Here is a 20265-nt window from a genome sequence, read left to right as displayed (position 1 = left end):
TCATAAATGTAACCAACCGGACTAAAGAGCTCCAGTATAAAACAATAATGAAATGAAAGAATTTAAAAAAAGAAGATAAAAAAAAGGTTAACCCCACCTGGGATCAAACCACTGACAATTGAATTATGGACCAACTCGGTCACTTCTTATGATACTGATAACAAATATATTGAGTTGTGCTAATAGCATCATCGGTGTTGCTATAAATATATTCTCGGTTAAATAAACTGCCGCAACACCCCTTAATGCGTTTTGTCATATTTAAAACAAATATACTTACAATTGGTTAACATCTGTACACAAATTCCTTTAACACTGATTGACTAAACTGTGAAAAAAGAGTTTTTCAGATTTTTAATGATAACCTGGTTGTATCTCAACAGTCGACATATGATTGTTGTTTTAAAAAAAAAATATATACAGATATATTGTTTGACATATTAATTTGTTTCAGGAATTTGTATAATTTTGGCGACCGTCGTTGGCGTAATGTCTACATGTTTCAAAAATCGAACTAAGCGGATCATGGATATAGAGGTTATTCCTCCAAAAGAAGAATTGAATGACATGAACTCAGGTTGTGATACTCATGGATAAAGCGTTGGTGCACATAGACCTCGATAATCTGGTTAGGTTTCATTAAACCATTTCAACGCTCACTTATAATCGTTTGAATCTCAGGTATAGAGAATCTCAAAAAAGAAGAAGATTTATATGAATTGATTACGGGCAAAGTTTCAGATGCAAGGAATTATTGATCCAGTTATTGTTAACTCTTTCATGCTGACATGCGCAACACTTGCTATTTAAAAAGGAAAGATTATTGCTTGGAAAAGTCATTTAAAATGTGAATATTTTCATGTTATCAGCATACTGTGGTTGTTTAATGTGTGTTCCCAATTCTATTATATCTTTTTATGTAGTATCAACATGACTAGCTTTTACGTAACTTTGTAACAATTTTTTCATATCAAAAGCTGCACGAACGTATTTCCTGAAAATATTTTATACCCTATTTTAGTTTGTAAATTAAATGTATGAATTGTTTCAATGTTTAATTTTTGCTTGTAACATCATATACGCCAATGTTTTGCATGTTGGTTGTGTTTGATTTGGAATCATTAGCAAATATTTATTACCGCACAAAACAAAATATTTGATACCCTACATTATGACAAACTGCATTGTTACGTTGAAAATTGAAACCAATTGCATGAGTATCCATTATTTTCCACTACTATAGTGGGGGACATATTGTTTTTGCCCTGTCTGTTGGTCTGTTGGTCTGTTGGTTGGTCTGTTGGTTTGCGCCAACTTTAACATTTGCAATAACTTTTGCAATATGGAAGATAGCAACTTGATATTTGGCATGCATATGTATCTCATGGAGCTGCACATTTTGAGTGGTGAAAGGTCAAGGTCATCCTTCAAGGTCAAAGGTCAAATATATGGGTCAAAATCGCTCATTTAATGTACACTTTTGCAATATTTCAATATTCAAGATAGCAACTTAATAATTGGCATGCATGTGTATTTCATGGAGCTGCACATTTTGAGTTGTAAAAGGTCAAGGTCAAGGTCAGAGGTCAAATATGTGGCCCAAATCGCTCATTTGATGAGTACTTTTGCAATATTGAAGATAGCAACTTCATATTTGGCATGCATGTGTATCTCATGGAGCTGCACATTTTGAGTGGTGAAAGGTCAAGGTCATCCTTCAAGGTCAAATATATGGGTCAAAATTGCTCATGTAATGTCACTTCTGCAATATTGAAGCTAGCAATTTTATATTTGACATGCATGTGTATCTCATGGAGCTGCACATTTTGAGTGGTGAAGGGTCAAGGTCAAGGTCATCCGTCAAGGCCAAACGTCATATACGGGGACATAGTGTTTCACAAACACATCTTGTTGGACTATGCTATGTCTATTTACTCACATAAAGGCGCACTCTGTAGAAAGACATTTCACATATGGGAAATTTAATTGTTTGGTCATATTGTTTTCGAAGTCGAATTAAAAGTATATATTAAGATACAGAATGATACCATTTATAAACATAATATAGCGATAACTTGTCATGAAACATATTATTACACACCAATGCATATACCTTTAACGTCTATTATATAATCATTGAGGAATACTTTTGTATTGTTGAATTTTATTTTTGCTAGCAGTTGCACACATATAATAAATAGCGTTAAAATACACACAATTGTTGCTTGATTTACATTACATTCTTTAAGACGTTAAGCGACGTTTGGAACTAATCCTAAATGTCATTTAAATTGTAAATGAATATAATTTGGATGTACGGCTTGTTCAATATCCGCGGCATAAATTCACATACAATTAAAAGCCTGAAATACAATATACAATTTGCATTTATACAGTAATTGTTTGATATGTAAAATTAAATTTCATTCTTGCAACTCGCGGAATATTGTAGTTTCTGGTTACTCAGTTTAGTTGCAATGCTTTCACTCATAGTGGTTTCAATAACACTATTCGTTAACGTGCATTTTGTTCTGAAAACACTTGATCATGTGGTATTCACGTACATTATTGTCTGTTTTCAAATATATTGTCCTTTTCTTTCAATTAAATTAATGGAAGTTTGCAAACATGTGTTAATTATTACAACTGAAATATAAACCGATAATAAACCAACCCAGTCCTTAATAGATGGTTCACCACAAGTCAGACGTATACATAAGATGGACGAAACTAAGCTTTCGGGATCATATTTCAATGTGATGGCTTGTAATCATATTTACACATGATTTAATTGTTATCCGGTTCTTTTACTTAACAACCAATACCTGTATGAATTTACATAACTGTTTACATCTTGTGTATGTGGCCGCTTTCTAACAGCCGCTTGGGAAAGGTTTTTCTGTTTTACAAGGGATATAAAAATGATGGTATATAGGTTTGCTCCTGTGCGTATTTAAGCCACTGCTGTGTTCACAGAATTATAACAAAATTTCATTATAATATTTTATAAGACCGCTTAGTTGATTTAACAAAATAAACAGGGGTGTGAGTTGTTCCTCCTTTCAGCTGATTTTCTCCCTTTTAATTTCAAACTTATTTAACAAATAGTAATCAACTTTGCTGGATCCATATACAAATGCAGAGTTTAATTAAGCCCTCGTACGGGGGTAGGTAAAATGACTCCCTTTATGGGGTTCTTAGATCACACCCCTGATAAATAAATAAGTAAAGAAATAAATGTTAAACAATTTAGACATAGAGACTTGTCCTTGTTTGTTTATGAAGCCAAGAGACTCATCAAAAATTGAGGTTGAAAAACAATAGTTGTTTTTTTTAAATTGTATTGCGCAAACTACTGAAATCAACGCTGAATAAATTATTATAAACTTTCATCGGATATAAATGCATGGGGGCATGCGTATACGGAAGCTTACCGCGTTTAAGTGAGAAAGTTGGTACAAAACTTCAAAGACGGCGTCGTTTGTTGGGTTTTCTTGAAGGAAGAGAGGATATTTTCACCCGGTAAGCCCCTTTGTATTTATAATTATTTTAAATGAATTCGCCCTTTCGGCTCTCCGTTGTTTGTGCTTCCCTCGGTTTTTTGTCTCAAGATCGTAGACGTCGGGATAAAAAAAGTTATTGAAGGAAAACCGTCCACAAATCTGTTTTCTTCTTACGTGACGTTCGAGAAATGGGATGTACAAGTATCATTTTTCTCTTATAATACACAGTATTGATGCACGTGTACGGTAAAATATAACTAAACCCATGATTATTTCATTTTTCCCGACGCCGTTTTATCTCTTATAACTAATTTAGTGCCAAAAACTATTGGTTTAATCCCTATTTTTGGAACTGACTTCCTTTTAAGCACATTTTGGGACATGACTTCCAAATGACCAACACAGCTCATACCCATGTAAGAAGGTAATACACGAACTTTCTGTCGTGAATGAATTTACAATTGATATGAATGTTTTAAAGAACGTTTCCTCTGTTTAAATGTATACCTCTTTCATACTTTTCAAAGATACGAAACCTCAAGCTACATTACAAAAGATGAAACATAACTATTTTTATAAACTGCGACATTATACATGGGGGGCTTCACTTTTTTGCAATATGCATGTACTATTAAGCAGCAGCAGCATAGCGCCCTTTTTGGAAGCGATATTATGATCTGATGTTATGTTATCGACTTACCGGTTAGGAATCAATTTTAAACTAATTGGCGGGTGCACACAGCAGCGGATAATATGCAGGTCAAAAATAGGTTTTACATCCGGTGATGCTGGTTTTGACACCCGACGCATATATACATTTATCAATGAAAGGCTTTATGAACATTGACGTCGCTCTTGGTTACCAGAAAAATTCCCACGTACGGATTTCAACCGTCATTGTTTACAAATTGGTATAGCGTTTTTTAAAATTGTACGTCCAGCGCGTGTGCCGGGAAAACAGGGCTTAATGTATTTTTTGTTCAGCTCTATAATATTTATATAAAATCTGTATGAACAAATGTCGGTTAACATTAATCCGGTGTTAAGTTTTGAAAATATTGAGGCGTTTATTAATTATGGATCTAAAACGGAGCATAAATCCGCATATTAAAAAACACCGGGCGTATTGCATATTTGTTCGTAGACATGATATTATTTTGAAAGAAAGCAATAAGAGGTTCAATTCTATATGAGCAAGTCTCGCTGCGCACGATTACGTTCTTACTTCTCGTATATATTTGACTCTTATGAATCTTGGAAAATACCTAGTGTTTTATTTTACTTAATCTAAATTAAGTTATGCATCTATATGTATTTTAAGCAGCATAACATGACTTCCAAATGACCAACAGCTCTTTCATATGTGAAAGAGATTGACACGAAATACCTACCCATCTATAATAAAGTTTATATATGTACTTCAATATTATAGTTTTTTAGCACTTTATGTGGTGCAATATAAGTGTTTTCTTAATCATTTTACTGTAGAATTATAAAAATGCTGTACACAAAACCTGTCGACTAACTGAATCAATTCACCGATTTTAAAGAAGATGGTTTGTGGGGTGGCTGATGTACGAAATTATAGAATGTTTATCAGCACTTTCAGTAATATTTTAATTAATTAAATGTATTTTATGACGTGTGGACCTTATTGTGATATGAAATTTTCTTTAACCATTCTTTTACTGTCTTTTCAGATCAGATGATGAAGATTAAAGGGCGAGAACAGCTGATGTTTTATTTGTTTTTTGTTTGTTTTATTTTATTATTTCTACATAGACAAGTCAGACATATAATTGCTATGAGTGCTACTTAATTACACGTTTTGTGATGCTAGTTTCTCACTTTTTTTATGAAAATAAACCATTATCTGTGTTACGTCATTTCTTCCAACGATGCCTCTGCATACATTTTTAATTGTATTCAGCACTTACATACATGATAAAAAACAGTTTGGGGTCGGAATGAATTCGTTATGCATTTGACATATTAACACTATCTACGATTAGAAGGCAATGTTAGGAACAAACGAAATAATCTTTCTAAGTGAACCAATACTTTATTCCCTCAATACAACAGTCTTAAATAATATGTATTCACATGCGTGTAAGAGAAAAAATACATGTATATATTGATCACTTCTACTGAAATCATATCGTGTATTGCATTTGCACAAATCGTTCTATCCACTACAAATTCACTTTTTGTGATTATAATAAAGTGACCGACTCAGAACTGGTTTAAAAGAAGGTCGTCCAAAATGTGTCACATCAAAGTCACATACATGTATCAGTATCGTTATGGTAAAACGTGTCAAATGTCAATGTATTAAATAAACAATTAATATTTAAGTTTTTTAAAAAAACACATCCACCGATATGCATCTTCTAAGCAGGTGTCAGGTATTCCAAATTGCTTCATGTATTCCGAATCGCAACAATGGCAGTATTTGATTACAGCAACCGTATACTAGTATCGAAACGGCTTTACTCTTTTCTGTTTTTCATTACACTTATATTGCACGTACATGTGCTTGTTTCGCGTGGTACTTCGACGTTATTTGTTTTGTTTGATTGGTGGATTTTCATGTACCTTTCGCTTTCTTGAGCGGTACACTCTTCGTTACGTCTTTTTTTAATCATGGCATCCTCGACATATATAACTGGCGTCTTGATATCTGGAAATAGTAAGCATAGTATTCCGTTTAGTAGGCATTGTATTCTGTTTGCTGCATAATGATATTCAAACATAAGTATGTCCATATGTGTTAAAATAAACAGGTAAGAATTACACTGTGTAAATAATACCGTCTTATGTCTTATATTACACACACTAAATGTTAGCGTTAAGTACGAGATAAAACATATAATGATAAAAATTAATAATATAAAAATTAATAAAAAAAAGATACCTCTTGATTTTCTCAAGTGAAAATGTTTTCCAAAACATTCGCACCAATGCGGAATTCATTCACGAAAGTTATTTCGCATCAAACCTTCTAACATAGGAAAGAGCTGTTACCATTTGGAAGTCAGGTCCCAAAATGTGCTTAAAGGGAAGTTTAGTTCCAAAAAGGGGGTTAACACGTTATAATTCGGCATTAAATGATTTAATAGACATAAAAACGCGTCGAGATAATAAAATAATCGTGATTTATGTTATATTTAACTGTAAACATGTACAAATACTGTTTATTGTGAGAGAAAATGATATTCGAACATCCAACATCTCGAAGGTCAAGAAATTAAACAACAAATTTGTCGACGGTTTTGCTTCAATAACTTTTTTATTCCGACGTCTACGGTATTGAAACAAAAAACCGAGGGGAGCACAAACACCGAAGAGCCAAAAGGGCTTATTCATTTAAAAGAAATATAAATATAAACTGGCTTACCGGGTGAACATATCCGCTACTTCTTCACGAAAAACACCAAAACGACGCAATCTTTGAAGTTTTGTTCCAACTTTCTCACTTAAACGCGGTCAGCTCCCATATACGCAGGCCCCTCCCCCTGCAAATGGTAAGGCGTAAATTTGTTTGTTTCCAATAACCCGACCGATTGTAATTTTATATGCGGACACTTATCTTATTTTATGGTATTCAAGGTCGATTTTTTTTGCAATTTTCGATCATTTTTGCAACAAATAAACGAATGATATGAAACAAAGGGATTTAAAATATTTCTGTCATTGAAAATCGTTATTAAAATGGGACATAACGTTGTGCATATTTAAAAAAAGTTAAACGAGAAAAAAGTTTGTCGGACTAACCGACCTTAGTTTTTAATATGTTAGTGGAAACAAACTACTTTTTGGGGGCCTAATTGTTTTGTTCCAACGTTGTATGCGACGCTGTTTAGAAGGGAGCTATATACTCGAGCGTATATAATCTAACTTCAGATACAATAGCATACTTTTGTAAATATTGGCTTCCATGTATACGTCGTTAAATACTTCATTGGTATATTCAAAGATAGGGTCACAATTCTCAGACAGAGTTTTATTGTATAACTATAGATCGACAAGCAAGAAATAATGTAATTAAAAGAAGACTGGATCTAGTTTAAACCATAGCTTTTTATTAAAGCGTACACGCAGTCAATTAAGTACATTGACAAGTTACGATATTCCTCTTCTCACGAAACAACAAAGTAAGTAATTGTATTTGTTCGAAAAAAAAACGATAAATGTAAACATGATTTGTTAATTAATGGATAGTCATAATAAAACCCGTAACACGAGAAACACTTTTTATTGATACTTTGAAAATACTTGGTTTGCTAACATATCGTTTATAAAATAATTTGCTGAAACATTATACAACATGCGTGGCGCAGTGGTAGATAACCAGCTTTTGCTCCCAGGCGTCCCGCGTTTGAATCCCGAGGAAGGCAACAGTTTTATTCGTTAAAACTATTTGAAACATTAAAGATTTGTGAGTAAACATATTTAATTAGAATTTTCGAAAATACGAAAATCTGTTTACAAGTCTCTTGAACTTCAAACAGTTGCAAAGTTGCAATACTGTAATTCTACATATATGTGTACAATAATTTCTGGCTACATTTGATATTTCAACATAACCGTATACTACATGAACATGTTTGGAATGAAATAAAATCAGTTAATAATCCAAAATATGTGTCAAATACACGGTCAGTTTGGAGAATACATGTGATGATACATCCAGATTGCACACACACACAAAAACTAAACGATCAATTGTGCGATAAACAGAAATACTACGTGTGACAATTGTTCTGCAATATGCGTCGCTTGGTGTTTAGTGAGTCTGGTACATTAGTTGGTAAAGCTATCACCATCAATTATGGACAAGTATTCCGGAAAAGGAAGTCGATCTTTCTGGTTCACTGAACAGGTCACTAGCTGCGCTAGCTCGAACCCAGACTTTATCACCGATTGTGACACTGGCAAAGGCCTGCATTGTTGAACAATGACCCAAGCCGTCTGCGGCATAGTGACCGGCACTCTGGAGAGGTTTCCCGTTATGAACGATAACCAGCGTTGCCCATTTGGACCCATGCGTACAATATTGCACAACGAAAATGTACAATCCGGCCACAGAAGCAGTGAAAATTGCCGTTGAAGAGTCGTATCCCACGCCTTGGTTGACATCTACGACTGGGAACGGTACCGTCAGGTCTTTGTTTACGGTTATCAACGCGGCTGTCCTAGCATGAAAGTGTACTAAAGGTGTCTTGAGTTCATCTGAAACAGATAACATACACATTAATTTTGTTTTCACCGCCATCGATAAAAGCATAATTTGCTTATATATAGATTACATAAAGTTTCAAAAGTAAAAAAAAACTGGTTCATATATGTGAAAAGGATCTTGACGATTGATTTCATTTAATACCTTATAACAGGTCATTAGGAGTTGTTATTATAAGAGACACACTTTATTCATCTTTACGTTAATATTATTTTAGGTTTGTAGGTGTCACTAAAGCGTAGTTCGTTTGATTAATAGCTGATGCGTCATTTGAAGTAACATTTTTAATTCCACTATAATTACCGTTTCAAATTCCCTTTCTAAAGTTATTTTCCAAAATATATATTAATTAATAAGTAATAAAAAAAAATTGATATAAGAATCTATCGGTAGGTCTTAACAAAACAAGAACCAGATCGAATATGATAAACACGAATCAGTATTATCCGCCGTCCACGAAATACCGATCACCGCACTGGATATTGACCATTTATTATAATTAAACATCTTTATCATGTTATTTTCATTTTCAGATTTTGTCAAAGGTTGAAGTGATAGTATGGGCATTTTTCACTGTTGAATTGAGCACAAAAGAATTAACAGATCAAAAGAGTTAGTAAAAATGTGGTAACTGACCAATTATCTACAACTCGTCTCGCTTATAGTTGTTTATAAAAAAATATATATTATATTCGATATTTTACATGACTCACCCAGTCCTCTAAGCCGAAATGATCCGTAAAACAAAATTGTGTCTTTGTGTCGTATGAACGAATCTGCATGAAAACTATATTAAGACTCACATCGTACATCGAATCATTTCTGTCGTCAGTTGTCAAAACGAAATTACGGTTGATATTCAAATGCATTAATTTTCTCTTTCCGGGATATTGTTTTAGTATGTTGATGCTGCATTAACAAATATAAGTGTATATGATGTGAAAACACCAAAAATAAACAAGGGTTGCGATAGACACCTATAAACATCGCATATACTGTTAGATGACCATAATATCACTTTAAGGATCACTTCGTCACACACAACGCTTTTTAATGCAATATATTCGTCTTACCTTGGTCATGCTTGTCTTTTTCAGTTCGATTCCAAAATGAACCAATCTTCACGTATTACACATGCATACTGATATCATTATATTAACTAGTGTGTATCTTACCTATTGTGTCGTTGTCGATACGATTTGATCTTTCTTGAATTTCCAGAAAAGCTTTAGATACGTTGGTAAGTGTACTGGCACTATAAGTCTCGATATACGTCTGTTTTCTTTCTATAATTTTTAAGACCGCATTTATTTTAACTTTTTCTTCTTGCAAAGCCTGTAGCCCAGCTATGACATTTTCGTTGGTTTCACGGATACTCTGTAGGGTATTCTGCAGGACCAGTTCATTTCTGATAACTCTCTCAAGTATTTTCTCTTCATAATCGTATCGCGAACACACTTGGCAAGATGGTTCTGATGCAAAAACTGTACACAGCGTGTACATAAAGAATACTAAAGAGCAACGTTCCATGATTTAGTAATGACACATGTCGTTAATTAAATTATTATCTTATTACCCACTATTTTACTGTCTTTGTTTTATCAGTACAGCAAACTGTGAACAAAGTATGCACACAATTCAAATTGTTTATCCTTTAAAACCGAAGAGAACGTCATTACACTGGGAAGATAATTTATGCATCCGGCTTTCAGGGAAATAAATAAAGTGTGTATTGGTTATAAGGACACAAATGCAACAAATAAACGTTTGAAACAACTGGTATGTGATTGTATTGACTACTGTGTCTTGAAATCATGTTTTTCAATCAAATAGTCAGGTCATGATTTAAATCATAATTGTTTATGCAAATAAATAAGTAGGTAATGTACATGTGTTTCCTCTTCTCAATAGGGACTGCTATTTAGCTAGCTAGTGTCTTTACATGGTATACACTATTAGCATGAACATCAACCGTCCGCAACTTTTGATTTTACATTAACCGAATGTGCATGTTTACGTGTTGTCTCTTTTGTTCCGCAATTGGATTCATATTACATGAGCAAAACGCGTCTTTTGATTTTGATTTACATCTGACGTTATCCAGGAATAATCCAGGCGTACATTAATATACATGTACTTCTGTGGGTTTATGCATCCAACTTTAATTGTAAAAGTTTATAAAATGTTCATCGACAGCCAAAATAAAATAATGTATTTTTGTTTAATGCATATTAGTATTATACGGACTGCATAATTCAAATGACTTTAAAGGCGTTCATTAAAAGTTTGAAAAGATAATTGATGAGCTTCATTGTGATATATGTTTAGTATATAATTTTGAGATATCTTGCCGTTACAAAATTTAGATTTCAAAATATACGTACTTAATCTTTGACCTAATTACGATGAAACGAGGTTTCGTCAAATACGACATCCAGCAGTAACATTAAAGATAAATCATGGAGGACATAAGGCATGGATGCCATCTTCTATTCTCCATTTGCCATTGCTAGACAGATTTTCTCACAAAGGACTGCGGACTTAATGCTTATAAATATATGTTGAAAAAAAAAATTCTCAGCCATTAATTAAAATTCTTACAAAATCATACATAAAGTACATGATATTACATGAAACTTTTTTTGTGGACAACACTTCGGAATACTTTCCAATGTCTTAATAAGAAATTATTAGGGTAATACACACATACTCTCGTGTAAGTATATTATAATTTGAATTATAAATAGACAATTACGTATATAAATTAATTATTTAATTATTAACTTATTTAGTTACAAATCGTCTTTATATCTTATAAAGCATTTGATATAGCTTTGTTTAAAAGTGTTACAAATTGTATGAAAACGTTAGAAAACGTTAGATTATTTGGACGATGTGCCGAGGGTAAGGCCAATGGCTTTGTATGTCTTAAAACTAGGGATGTCAACGAATATCCGAATATCCGAATATTCGGTCCCGGACCGAATATTCGGATACTGTTTTCCGAATCGAATAATCGGAAGAAAAATCAAAAATCGAGTAATTTCAAAGACTTTGTATTCGTAAAATTTGCTTCAAACATTGTCAAAAAAGTTGTTCCTCGTGTCATAATGTTTATTCCGGTTGGCGCGATAATGCGTCGCTATGGCGATGACAGTATACCGGTCATAAATCTCGCTTACAAAGCCAGACACTTTGTGTCAAAATTATGATAGGTGCAAATCGCGTCGGCAATCAAAACACCGACCTGCATTTGATCCAATGACTCGAATTACATTTAAAATTATCAAAGATTAAATGAGTAAAGGAAAAGCCAACTTTGTGTAAAAAACAAATAAGACCGTATGGCAATTAAAACACCGACCCGTCTTGATCTAATAACTCGAATTACATTTAAAATGATCAAAGATTAAATGAGTAAAGAAAGAGCCGACTTGGTGTGAAAAACAAAACAGATCGTATGGTTATAATCACGTTGTCCAATCAAAAAAGCTTTTAGAAAATAATTTACTCAACCTCTAATGAGTATTTGCGTATCGTATGGTCCAAACATTAATTAATTACTCAATATTCAATCAGGTATTATACTTAAAGAAATGTTTTTGGTATTGCACCCTCATTTAATTGAAAATATTATAATTGCTACACGCATAAAGTAAATATCTGTCCAAGCAAAATGACACCTACGCCTTCCGCTGCTTGGAAGTATTTCACGACATCATCCGATAAGAAGTCGCCGATCCAAGTGTCTTTTAAACGTGGCAACTTTAAAAGACTGACTGTTTAGTCTGTTAAACAGGTTCAAAATGTGTTGTGGCTATGTACATAATTCGTTTAAGTTCAGCTTTAATTATCTGTAGATCTAACTGTTTTGTCATGTAATTATTTTGTCGTCATGTAATATTATGTTTCTCGTTCTATTGTTGATGTACGATATTAATAGTTTAAAAACAGTTTTTGTCATTCAATTTTAACAATAAAAAGTAATCAACAAAATCAGCTTCGAATTAGAGACGGCAACGCTGTGTCAATATTTAGTCACTTCCGGTGAACTTCCGGTAAAAACGAAAGTAGAATTCATGGAGTAATGGTACGGTAAACAAAGTTGATTTTTTTCCGACAGATGTTGACCGAATATCCGAATATTCGTTCGGAAGGGTGACCGAATATTCGAATACCGAAATCGGTATTCGTTGCCATCCCTACTTAAAACTAATGTACCCATGAAGAATGATTTATCTAATTGTGTTTGCATTATTTTATTAATCGTGTCCGTGTATTTGTTATTGAGCATTTAAAGCATGACGAGGATACATTAAGGACTTCATTACACAACTTAATCAGTCAAATATGTCACTACTTTATGAACGCGTGCCGTTAATCTGGTGCACTAAAATGTATTCAACAACTACACATTCAGTTGCTGGCAGTGTCAACACAAACAGGCCTCAACTGCAAGTAACGAGTTTAGTTTGAATCATTGATCCATGCTGCAAACACCATCAGCAGCAAAGTTGACCAAGACTCCCAGATGGTCTTCCAAACAAATGCTTTGTTAGTCTTTGAGTAGCAACAAAAACCAATCTGCCTCGCCTCACAGGAGAACTACACAACATAAAGTGCAAAAGTATTTTTACTGCAGTGGATCCCCGTTATCAACAGACTACATGGAAATGATTACGCAGACAGTAGTGCAAAGCTGGGAGCGGAAGAAGACCAAGATTCAGTGTAAAAACCAACGTCGTAAAGTGAATTTTCACAACTTATCTGTAACAGGATAGCTACCGTTACCTGCACAAAATAGAACACGTGAAAATCGTTTGACTGCGAAAAGAGCACAAAAGACTAAACAAGTACATGCACAACATATTTTACCCTGGGCCTGCAGGTGCTATACGTACAGATTTAGGTCACGCTGACAGACTGCTAAGCTGCTGTACTACTAAGTTTACACTGCCAGACTGCTAGGCTGCTGAGTTTACGCTGCCAGACTGCTCGGCTGCTGCTGAGTTCTCGCTGACAGACTGCTAAGCTTCTGTACTTCTGAGTTCACGCTGCCAGACTGCTTAGTTGCTGGACTGCTGAGTTCACACTGCAAGACTGCTGAGTTCACACTGTCAGACTGCTAAGCTTCTGTACTTCTGAGTTCACGCTGCCAGACTGCTTAGCTGCTGGACTGCTGAGTTCACTCTGCCAGACTGCTAAGCTTCTGTACTTCTGAGTTCATGCTGCCAGACTGCTAGGCTGCTGGACTGCTGAGTTCACGCTGCCAGGCTGCTAGGCTTCTGGACTGCTGAGTTCACGCTGTCAGACTGCAAGGCTGCTGGACTGCTGACTTCACGCTGACAGACTGCTAGGCTGCTGGACTGCTGAGTTCACCCTGACAGACTGCTAGGCTCCTGTACTTCTGAGTTCACGCTGACAGACTGCTAAGCTGCTGTACTGCTGCGTTCACGCTGCCAGACTGCTAGGCTGCTGTACTGCTAAGTTCGCACTGCTAGACTGCTAAGCTGCTTTACTGCTGAGTTCACGGTGCTTGACTGCTAAGCTGCTAGACTGCTGAGTTCACGCTGACAGACTTTTAAGCTGTTGGACTTCTGAGTTCACGCTGCCAGACTGCGAAGCTGCTGTGCTGCTGTGTTCACGGTGCTTGACTGCGAAGCTGCTGCACTGCTGAGTTCACGCTGACAGACTGGTAAGCTGCTGCACTGCTGAGTTCACGCTGACAGACTGGTAAACTGCTGCACTGCTGAGTTCACGCTGACAGACTGGTAAGCTGCTGCACTGCTGAGTTCACGCTGACAGACTGCTAAGCTGATAGACTGCTTAGTTAACACTCTCAGACTGCTGTACTGCTGAGTTCACACTGCCAGACTGTAAAGCTGCTGCACTGCTGAGTTCACGCTGACAGACTGCTAAGCTGATAGACTGCTGAGTTCACACTCTCAGACTGCTGAGCTGCTGGACTGCTGAGTTCACACTGACAGACTGCTTAGCTGCTAGACTGCTGAGTTCACACTGTCAGACTGATAAGCTACTGGACTGCTGAGTTCACACTGACAGACTGCTAAGCTGCTGGACTGCTGAGTTCACACTGCCAGACTGCTAAGCTGCTTGGCTGCTGAGTTCACGCTGACACTTTGCTAGGCTGTTGGACTGCTGAGTTTACGCTAAGCTTCTTGACCACTGTGTGCATGCTGCCAGCCTACAAGCATGCTTGACTGCTGAGTTAACGGTGCCAGACTACGAGGCTGCTTAACTGCTGTCTTCACGAACATTTAATGAAGAATTCATACTATCTTATATCTATGAAAGAATGCACGAATGTCGTTACGATACAAAGAGTTTCACAGTTAAAAAGTAGCGATGTCGTACGATCGTTGCAAGCCCGTTTGTGCAGGAAAAAATGAAGAATACAATGTTCTGAGAGAGACAGACTGATGGACGGGCGGTAGGGCGGGCGCTCTCGGGCGGGCGGGCAGGCAGACAAACAGGCAGGCATGCAGGTATGCATGCAGGCAGGCATGCATTCAGGCAGGCAGGCATTCAGGCAGGCAGCAAGCCAGCCAGCCAACCAGCCGGCCGGCCGGGCAGACAGACAGTCTGATTTAGCGCCGTGTACACAAAAAGGGAAAGCGGTAGTGATAAGTGAAGGGACAATCTGGAGGTTTCCGTGTTAGCGCGGTGGTTCACTGTGGTTGACCACATTAAAATTGGACATCATCTATAAAAATAAGTAGCCGGATATTTATTTCATTCAAAATTCGTTCAAACGTAAATATTATTTAGGTATTAGTATAGGATACTCCGGATGAGCACGTATTGCGTTTTCATGCGGACCTACAAAACTTCGAAATTCACACAAAATGCGCACGCACATACGTATGCATCCACATAGCAAGAAATGTGTAAAAATCACTAGTATTTTAAATGTAAACCGCAGCAGTTTTCCTTTTCGCTACATAATGTTTAAGTAGTCGCTTTATAAATCGTGTTTAGTGAAGCAAATCAAGACGAGGGAAGTACCCGCATTTTCCATGGTGACACTACATTTTGTTTAAACATAGCGATGACATGTTAAGCCATATATATATATATAATTACGGACAAATCATCAACGTTGTGTGCGATTACTGAAACACTGGACAGTTAAAGTAAATTTACATATATTTATATATATGCGTAAGATTTTCAAAGTCACTAGGGAATACATTGAATAGCTTTATACAAAATTAAAATCGACCTAAATCATCACGATGAAGAAGTTGAAAAGACTTATTAAAATATCGTGGTTTAAGAAGAAAAAGGAAACATCTACTTCAGCGGATTGGAATTTGGCTGGTTGCCCAGAGACATATGCTGAGCTTCCTGTTCGTGCGCTGGAGATGAAGACGCGGTTGAGGCTGGCAGAGTATCTAGATAAAAAAGGAAAACGATTGAAGGTTGAAATCGACAACACTTCTACGGACATTATGAATGACTTCACTGGTCTCGCAAAGCTATCAGGTCAAAAAGAAGGTCATGATACCGTCGTGTTTAAGGTAAGCAATACTGCACTGACACCAGTAGTCTTTAGTCTGTTAGCATTACTGCATACATTTATAAATTTATTTTCGTCGAATAAATATTCAAATGGTAACTTTCCAAGCCTTTCTGTTTTATGATATGCACAGCTTATGCTTCCAACAGGCAATCGCAATATAAGCATCACAATTCTAAATTATTAGATTATTCTGCGCGTAATGACGAACAATTAGGGTAAATATACAAACCGTTCAAAAGTTCGCACGAAAACATAAAAAAATCAGCCGTTAACAGCCGTTTTGAACACTAGTTAATAATTTCCTCTCTTAACCAGTTACTTACGTGCGATATATCCACCTGCTTATTGCATACGTATAATGTTGCTGTTTTTGTAGAATATAGTAAAAAGTCCGACTATGACGTTATTTGACCAATTGATCGACCACGGCGTCAGACTTGGTAAACTCTGGGAATACCTACTGATTCTGCAACGTCATGACGTCATTAAAGATTGCAGACCGATCATATGTAAGCACCATTATACTCCTATGTAGAAGCTGTTTATTCGCATGTGTTATGCATATTTTATTTTGTTTCATTGTTTACTACATTAGTGTGAAAATAGTCAATATTAATTGTAAATACGTTTACACCAAGTTGTATGCAATAATAAAAAAATGTCTTTAATAAAAAGAAAATCGGCGAAATTTGTAAATATAACATACATTTCAGCATGTCGAGCATATTTATTTGAGCATATGTATAGTGGTACTCCCGATTGAATATATTGATATTGAATATCATGGACCGGTACTCGAGAAATCATTTTGACGATGTAATTATAAACAAGAATTAAATAGTTGAACTTCGCAATCACAATAAACAGTTAATTTATAAATATAAATTTCACATATTTTATTAAAATTCTGGGGTAATGATTAGTCCTTATGCTAATAAATTCGTTTTTTTTATACAGTCGCGCGCTAGTTTTACACGGCAGCCTCTTTATTCCCACCAGTTAGAATCAAATAACGGGTTTTGATGCCAAATAAATCTTTCAGTGACGTGTTTGCATAATACTTATAGTAATCCCGGTACTGCCATTTTTCGTTATGTAAATTAATGATTATGATATTATTTATGAGCATACGAACAGAGAATATCGGTTCGAAGTAATCTAGTTACGAACCCGTGAATGGCAGAACTGAACTTGATGTTGACAGAGCGTGTCGTCATGTTAGTTATTGTAACAGTAATTTCTTTCTTCCCTGATAACGCCATTATGATAATAAAATTCTATAGGTACAATCATTCATACACATTTTCAATTCTTGAATACATATCCACATATATGTGCCGATTTATTTATTTGTAGCTTTATTTTAGCAGCTTATGTATATGCAATTTTGTAAATTTCAATCTCCAAACTTATGCCCAATGTATTGGTATACAGTATACCTTTGATGTAGGTTTGCATTTAGTAAACATGCCAATTTGCACAATTCTATTCACAGTCAATATTCCCGCTTCATAGATTAATTATAGTATTCTGTCAAAACCCCTCTAAAACAGCGACTCTACAAGAATTTCATTCGTGTTATATTAACTCACAAGTATTCTTCTTACAGCTGTTCCTAATCTTGTGTTACCCATATCAACTTGCGAAAACATTTTTTTCCTAAATTTCGCACACTTTGCCAAAGACGAAATTATATCTTAAGGTAGTGCACCTGTAATGAATTCCCGCGATTTCTCTGAAGATTAAAGAACCTTTGTGAAGTTGTCTTAGCCAAGCGGTTAAAGAGATATTATGGGCATTTTTCACTGTTGAATCGAGTTGAAAAGAATTAACAGGTCAAAAGAGTTAGTTAAAATGTGGTTACTGACCAATTATCTGCAACTCATCTTTCTTCCAGTTGTTTATAAAAAAATATATTTAATATTCGATATTTTACATGACTCACCCAGTCCTCTAAGCCGAAATGATCCGTAAAACAAAATAGTGGCTTTGTGTCGTATGAACGAATCTACACTAAAACTAAATTTAGGTTCACATCGTACATGCATGATCAGTTGTAAAACGAATGTACGGTTGATATTCAAATGCAATATTTTTCTCTTTCCGGATTTTTGTTTTAGTATGTTGATGCTGCATTAACAAATAAAAGTGTAAATGAAGTGAAAACACCAAGAATAAAGTGAAAACACCAAAAATAAACAACGGTTGCGATAGACACCTATAAACTGTAAAATACCCATAATATCACTTTAATGCGATAGACTAGAAATCTTTAAGGATCTTCCCACGCAGGTTCTAATCCTGCAGACAACGCATACTTACTGCGACGCGTTTTATTTCTTTTCTAACGTAATTCGATTTAACATAGCATATAAGCTATGTTTTTGTTAAATTGTAGTCCGGTTTTCCAGCAATAACACAAACATTGCAATAGCTACCTGCATAAACCAAGCTTTGTGTGATTTACTGCTGAAAATACGAATCATGCATGGTGCATTTTTATTTCAAAATGTAAATTGTAAATCAGTCTATTTCTTGGTATTTTTGCTGTATATGGTGTATCTATAAAAACTAAGTTCAAAGTATTACTAAGATGATACTATTTTAAATTTTATGACACTTTGTTTTTAACCAACCAAATTTCTACTTGGCTAAGACCACTTACATTTCATGACGCTCTTCCATAGATAACAAGTTATAAAAAATAAATGTGTGTTAAAGAATACTTATTTCATCTTGTTTAAACTTGAAACACATTTACTGCATCTGTAATTCTGTACACACCAACTGCATGCTCGTATTTGGAAATCTGGATGAATTATGGATGTAGTCTATGGAACTTTCATATACCCCAGGGTGCAAATAAACTGGAAAACAAGCCGAGCGTGGGGATGGTTATGAAAAAATCAGTATTTGTTTTTTTAAAGCACTGAAAGCCTACCTAAAAATTTGCATGTAGTTCAGTGAAATGATGCTGATTTAGAAAATAATTAATTAGATTATATTTGGAAAGGTGCCCATTACAGGTGCGCTACCTTAAACAATTGCCTATCCTATGACATATTTAATTGTTGGTAGTTATATTTTTTGCAGTTTTTGTGATTATCAGTTGAAACCAATGCAAACAGACACCGATACAGAATTTTGATTTTTTGTTTAATGTGCTAAAGTAATATTAACAATATGATAAGATATTCACTTGATATAAATCGACCTTGGGCCTCATATTGTAAAAATAAACATTCTGACCACCTATACTTAAGATTGAGTAAAACATGTAGCTGCTTGAGTCAAAACAAGATTTTTCTAAGGTTTTACCTTCTAAAATTGATTGACATTATTTTAAGTTTTCTAAGATTTTACTTCTTGACTTAGTATTTGACAGTACTAAGCAAAATGTCTATATAACATGGGAAACATCATAAGGTACATAACATTAAATGTATGCACATAATTCGTTTGCACACATTTAGTCTTTCTGAAAAATATTATGGGTATTAAAATATACAAAAACTAAAAACAAATTTTCACAATGAGCCACATATCTTGTTTGCGATCGTTTTTATCTTTGATCGCTTCATCAGCTTTATTGTCTTTAACATTTACGCTTCGTCTTCAAAGTTCTACCTTCCAAGATTGATTGACATTATTAAAGTTTGTTAGATATTAAAAAAATCGTATGGCTATCGAGATCAATGACACTCTAAAAACACAACATTGTGAATGACAATAAATGACCGATGCAAATTATCCAATTAATTGAATTGAATTATTATATTGCTTACCAAAAATGAAGCAAATGGTGCAATAGACCCAAATTACCAATTACCCCTCTAGTCTTCGTGTTTTATGAACGCGTATTATCAAAAGAGATTGAAGGAGTATTATGTGTAAGATGTTTAAGTAAAAAAGTTATGTTAACCCAACACGCCCTATTTCTTAGAAGCGACACTATCTCGTTGTTGTTTTTATGATTGAGT

At 35.0% G+C, this 20265-nt stretch overlaps 3 protein-coding genes across 5 annotated transcripts in view; 1 reads left to right on the top strand and 2 right to left on the bottom strand.

Moving 5' to 3' along the window:
- The window catches only part of LOC127854273 (T-complex protein 1 subunit beta-like), a 461928-nt gene that overhangs the window by 24235 nt on the left and 417428 nt on the right, over positions 1-20265 (bottom strand). The gene's annotated exons all lie outside the window — the stretch shown is intronic.
- LOC127854265 (uncharacterized) overlaps positions 1-20265 on the top strand; it is a 463099-nt gene that overhangs the window by 36208 nt on the left and 406626 nt on the right. The window lies entirely within an intron of this gene.
- LOC127854268 (uncharacterized) lies at positions 7749-10407 on the bottom strand. The gene is made up of 2 exons (XM_052389340.1): positions 9918-10407; positions 7749-8735 (listed from the first exon to the last, which is right to left on the bottom strand). The coding sequence occupies exons 1-2, from the start codon at positions 10270-10272 to the stop codon at positions 8329-8331; spliced, it is 762 nt and encodes a 253-aa protein (XP_052245300.1). The 5' UTR covers positions 10273-10407; the 3' UTR covers positions 7749-8328.

Source organism: Dreissena polymorpha, chromosome 12, assembly GCF_020536995.1.
Source record: "Dreissena polymorpha isolate Duluth1 chromosome 12, UMN_Dpol_1.0, whole genome shotgun sequence".
Lineage (NCBI taxonomy): Eukaryota > Metazoa > Mollusca > Bivalvia > Myida > Dreissenidae > Dreissena > Dreissena polymorpha.
This window is presented reverse-complemented; position numbering and strand designations above follow the sequence as displayed.

Coding starts and splice junctions, on each gene's coding strand:
- LOC127854268 (XM_052389340.1), bottom strand. CDS start 10,272: ATGGAACGTTGCTCTTTAGTATTCTTTATGTACACGCTGTGTACAGTT. Junction 8,736..9,917: donor TATCGACAACGACACAATAG/GTAAGATACACA, acceptor TATCTGTTTCAG/ATGAACTCAAGACACCTTTA.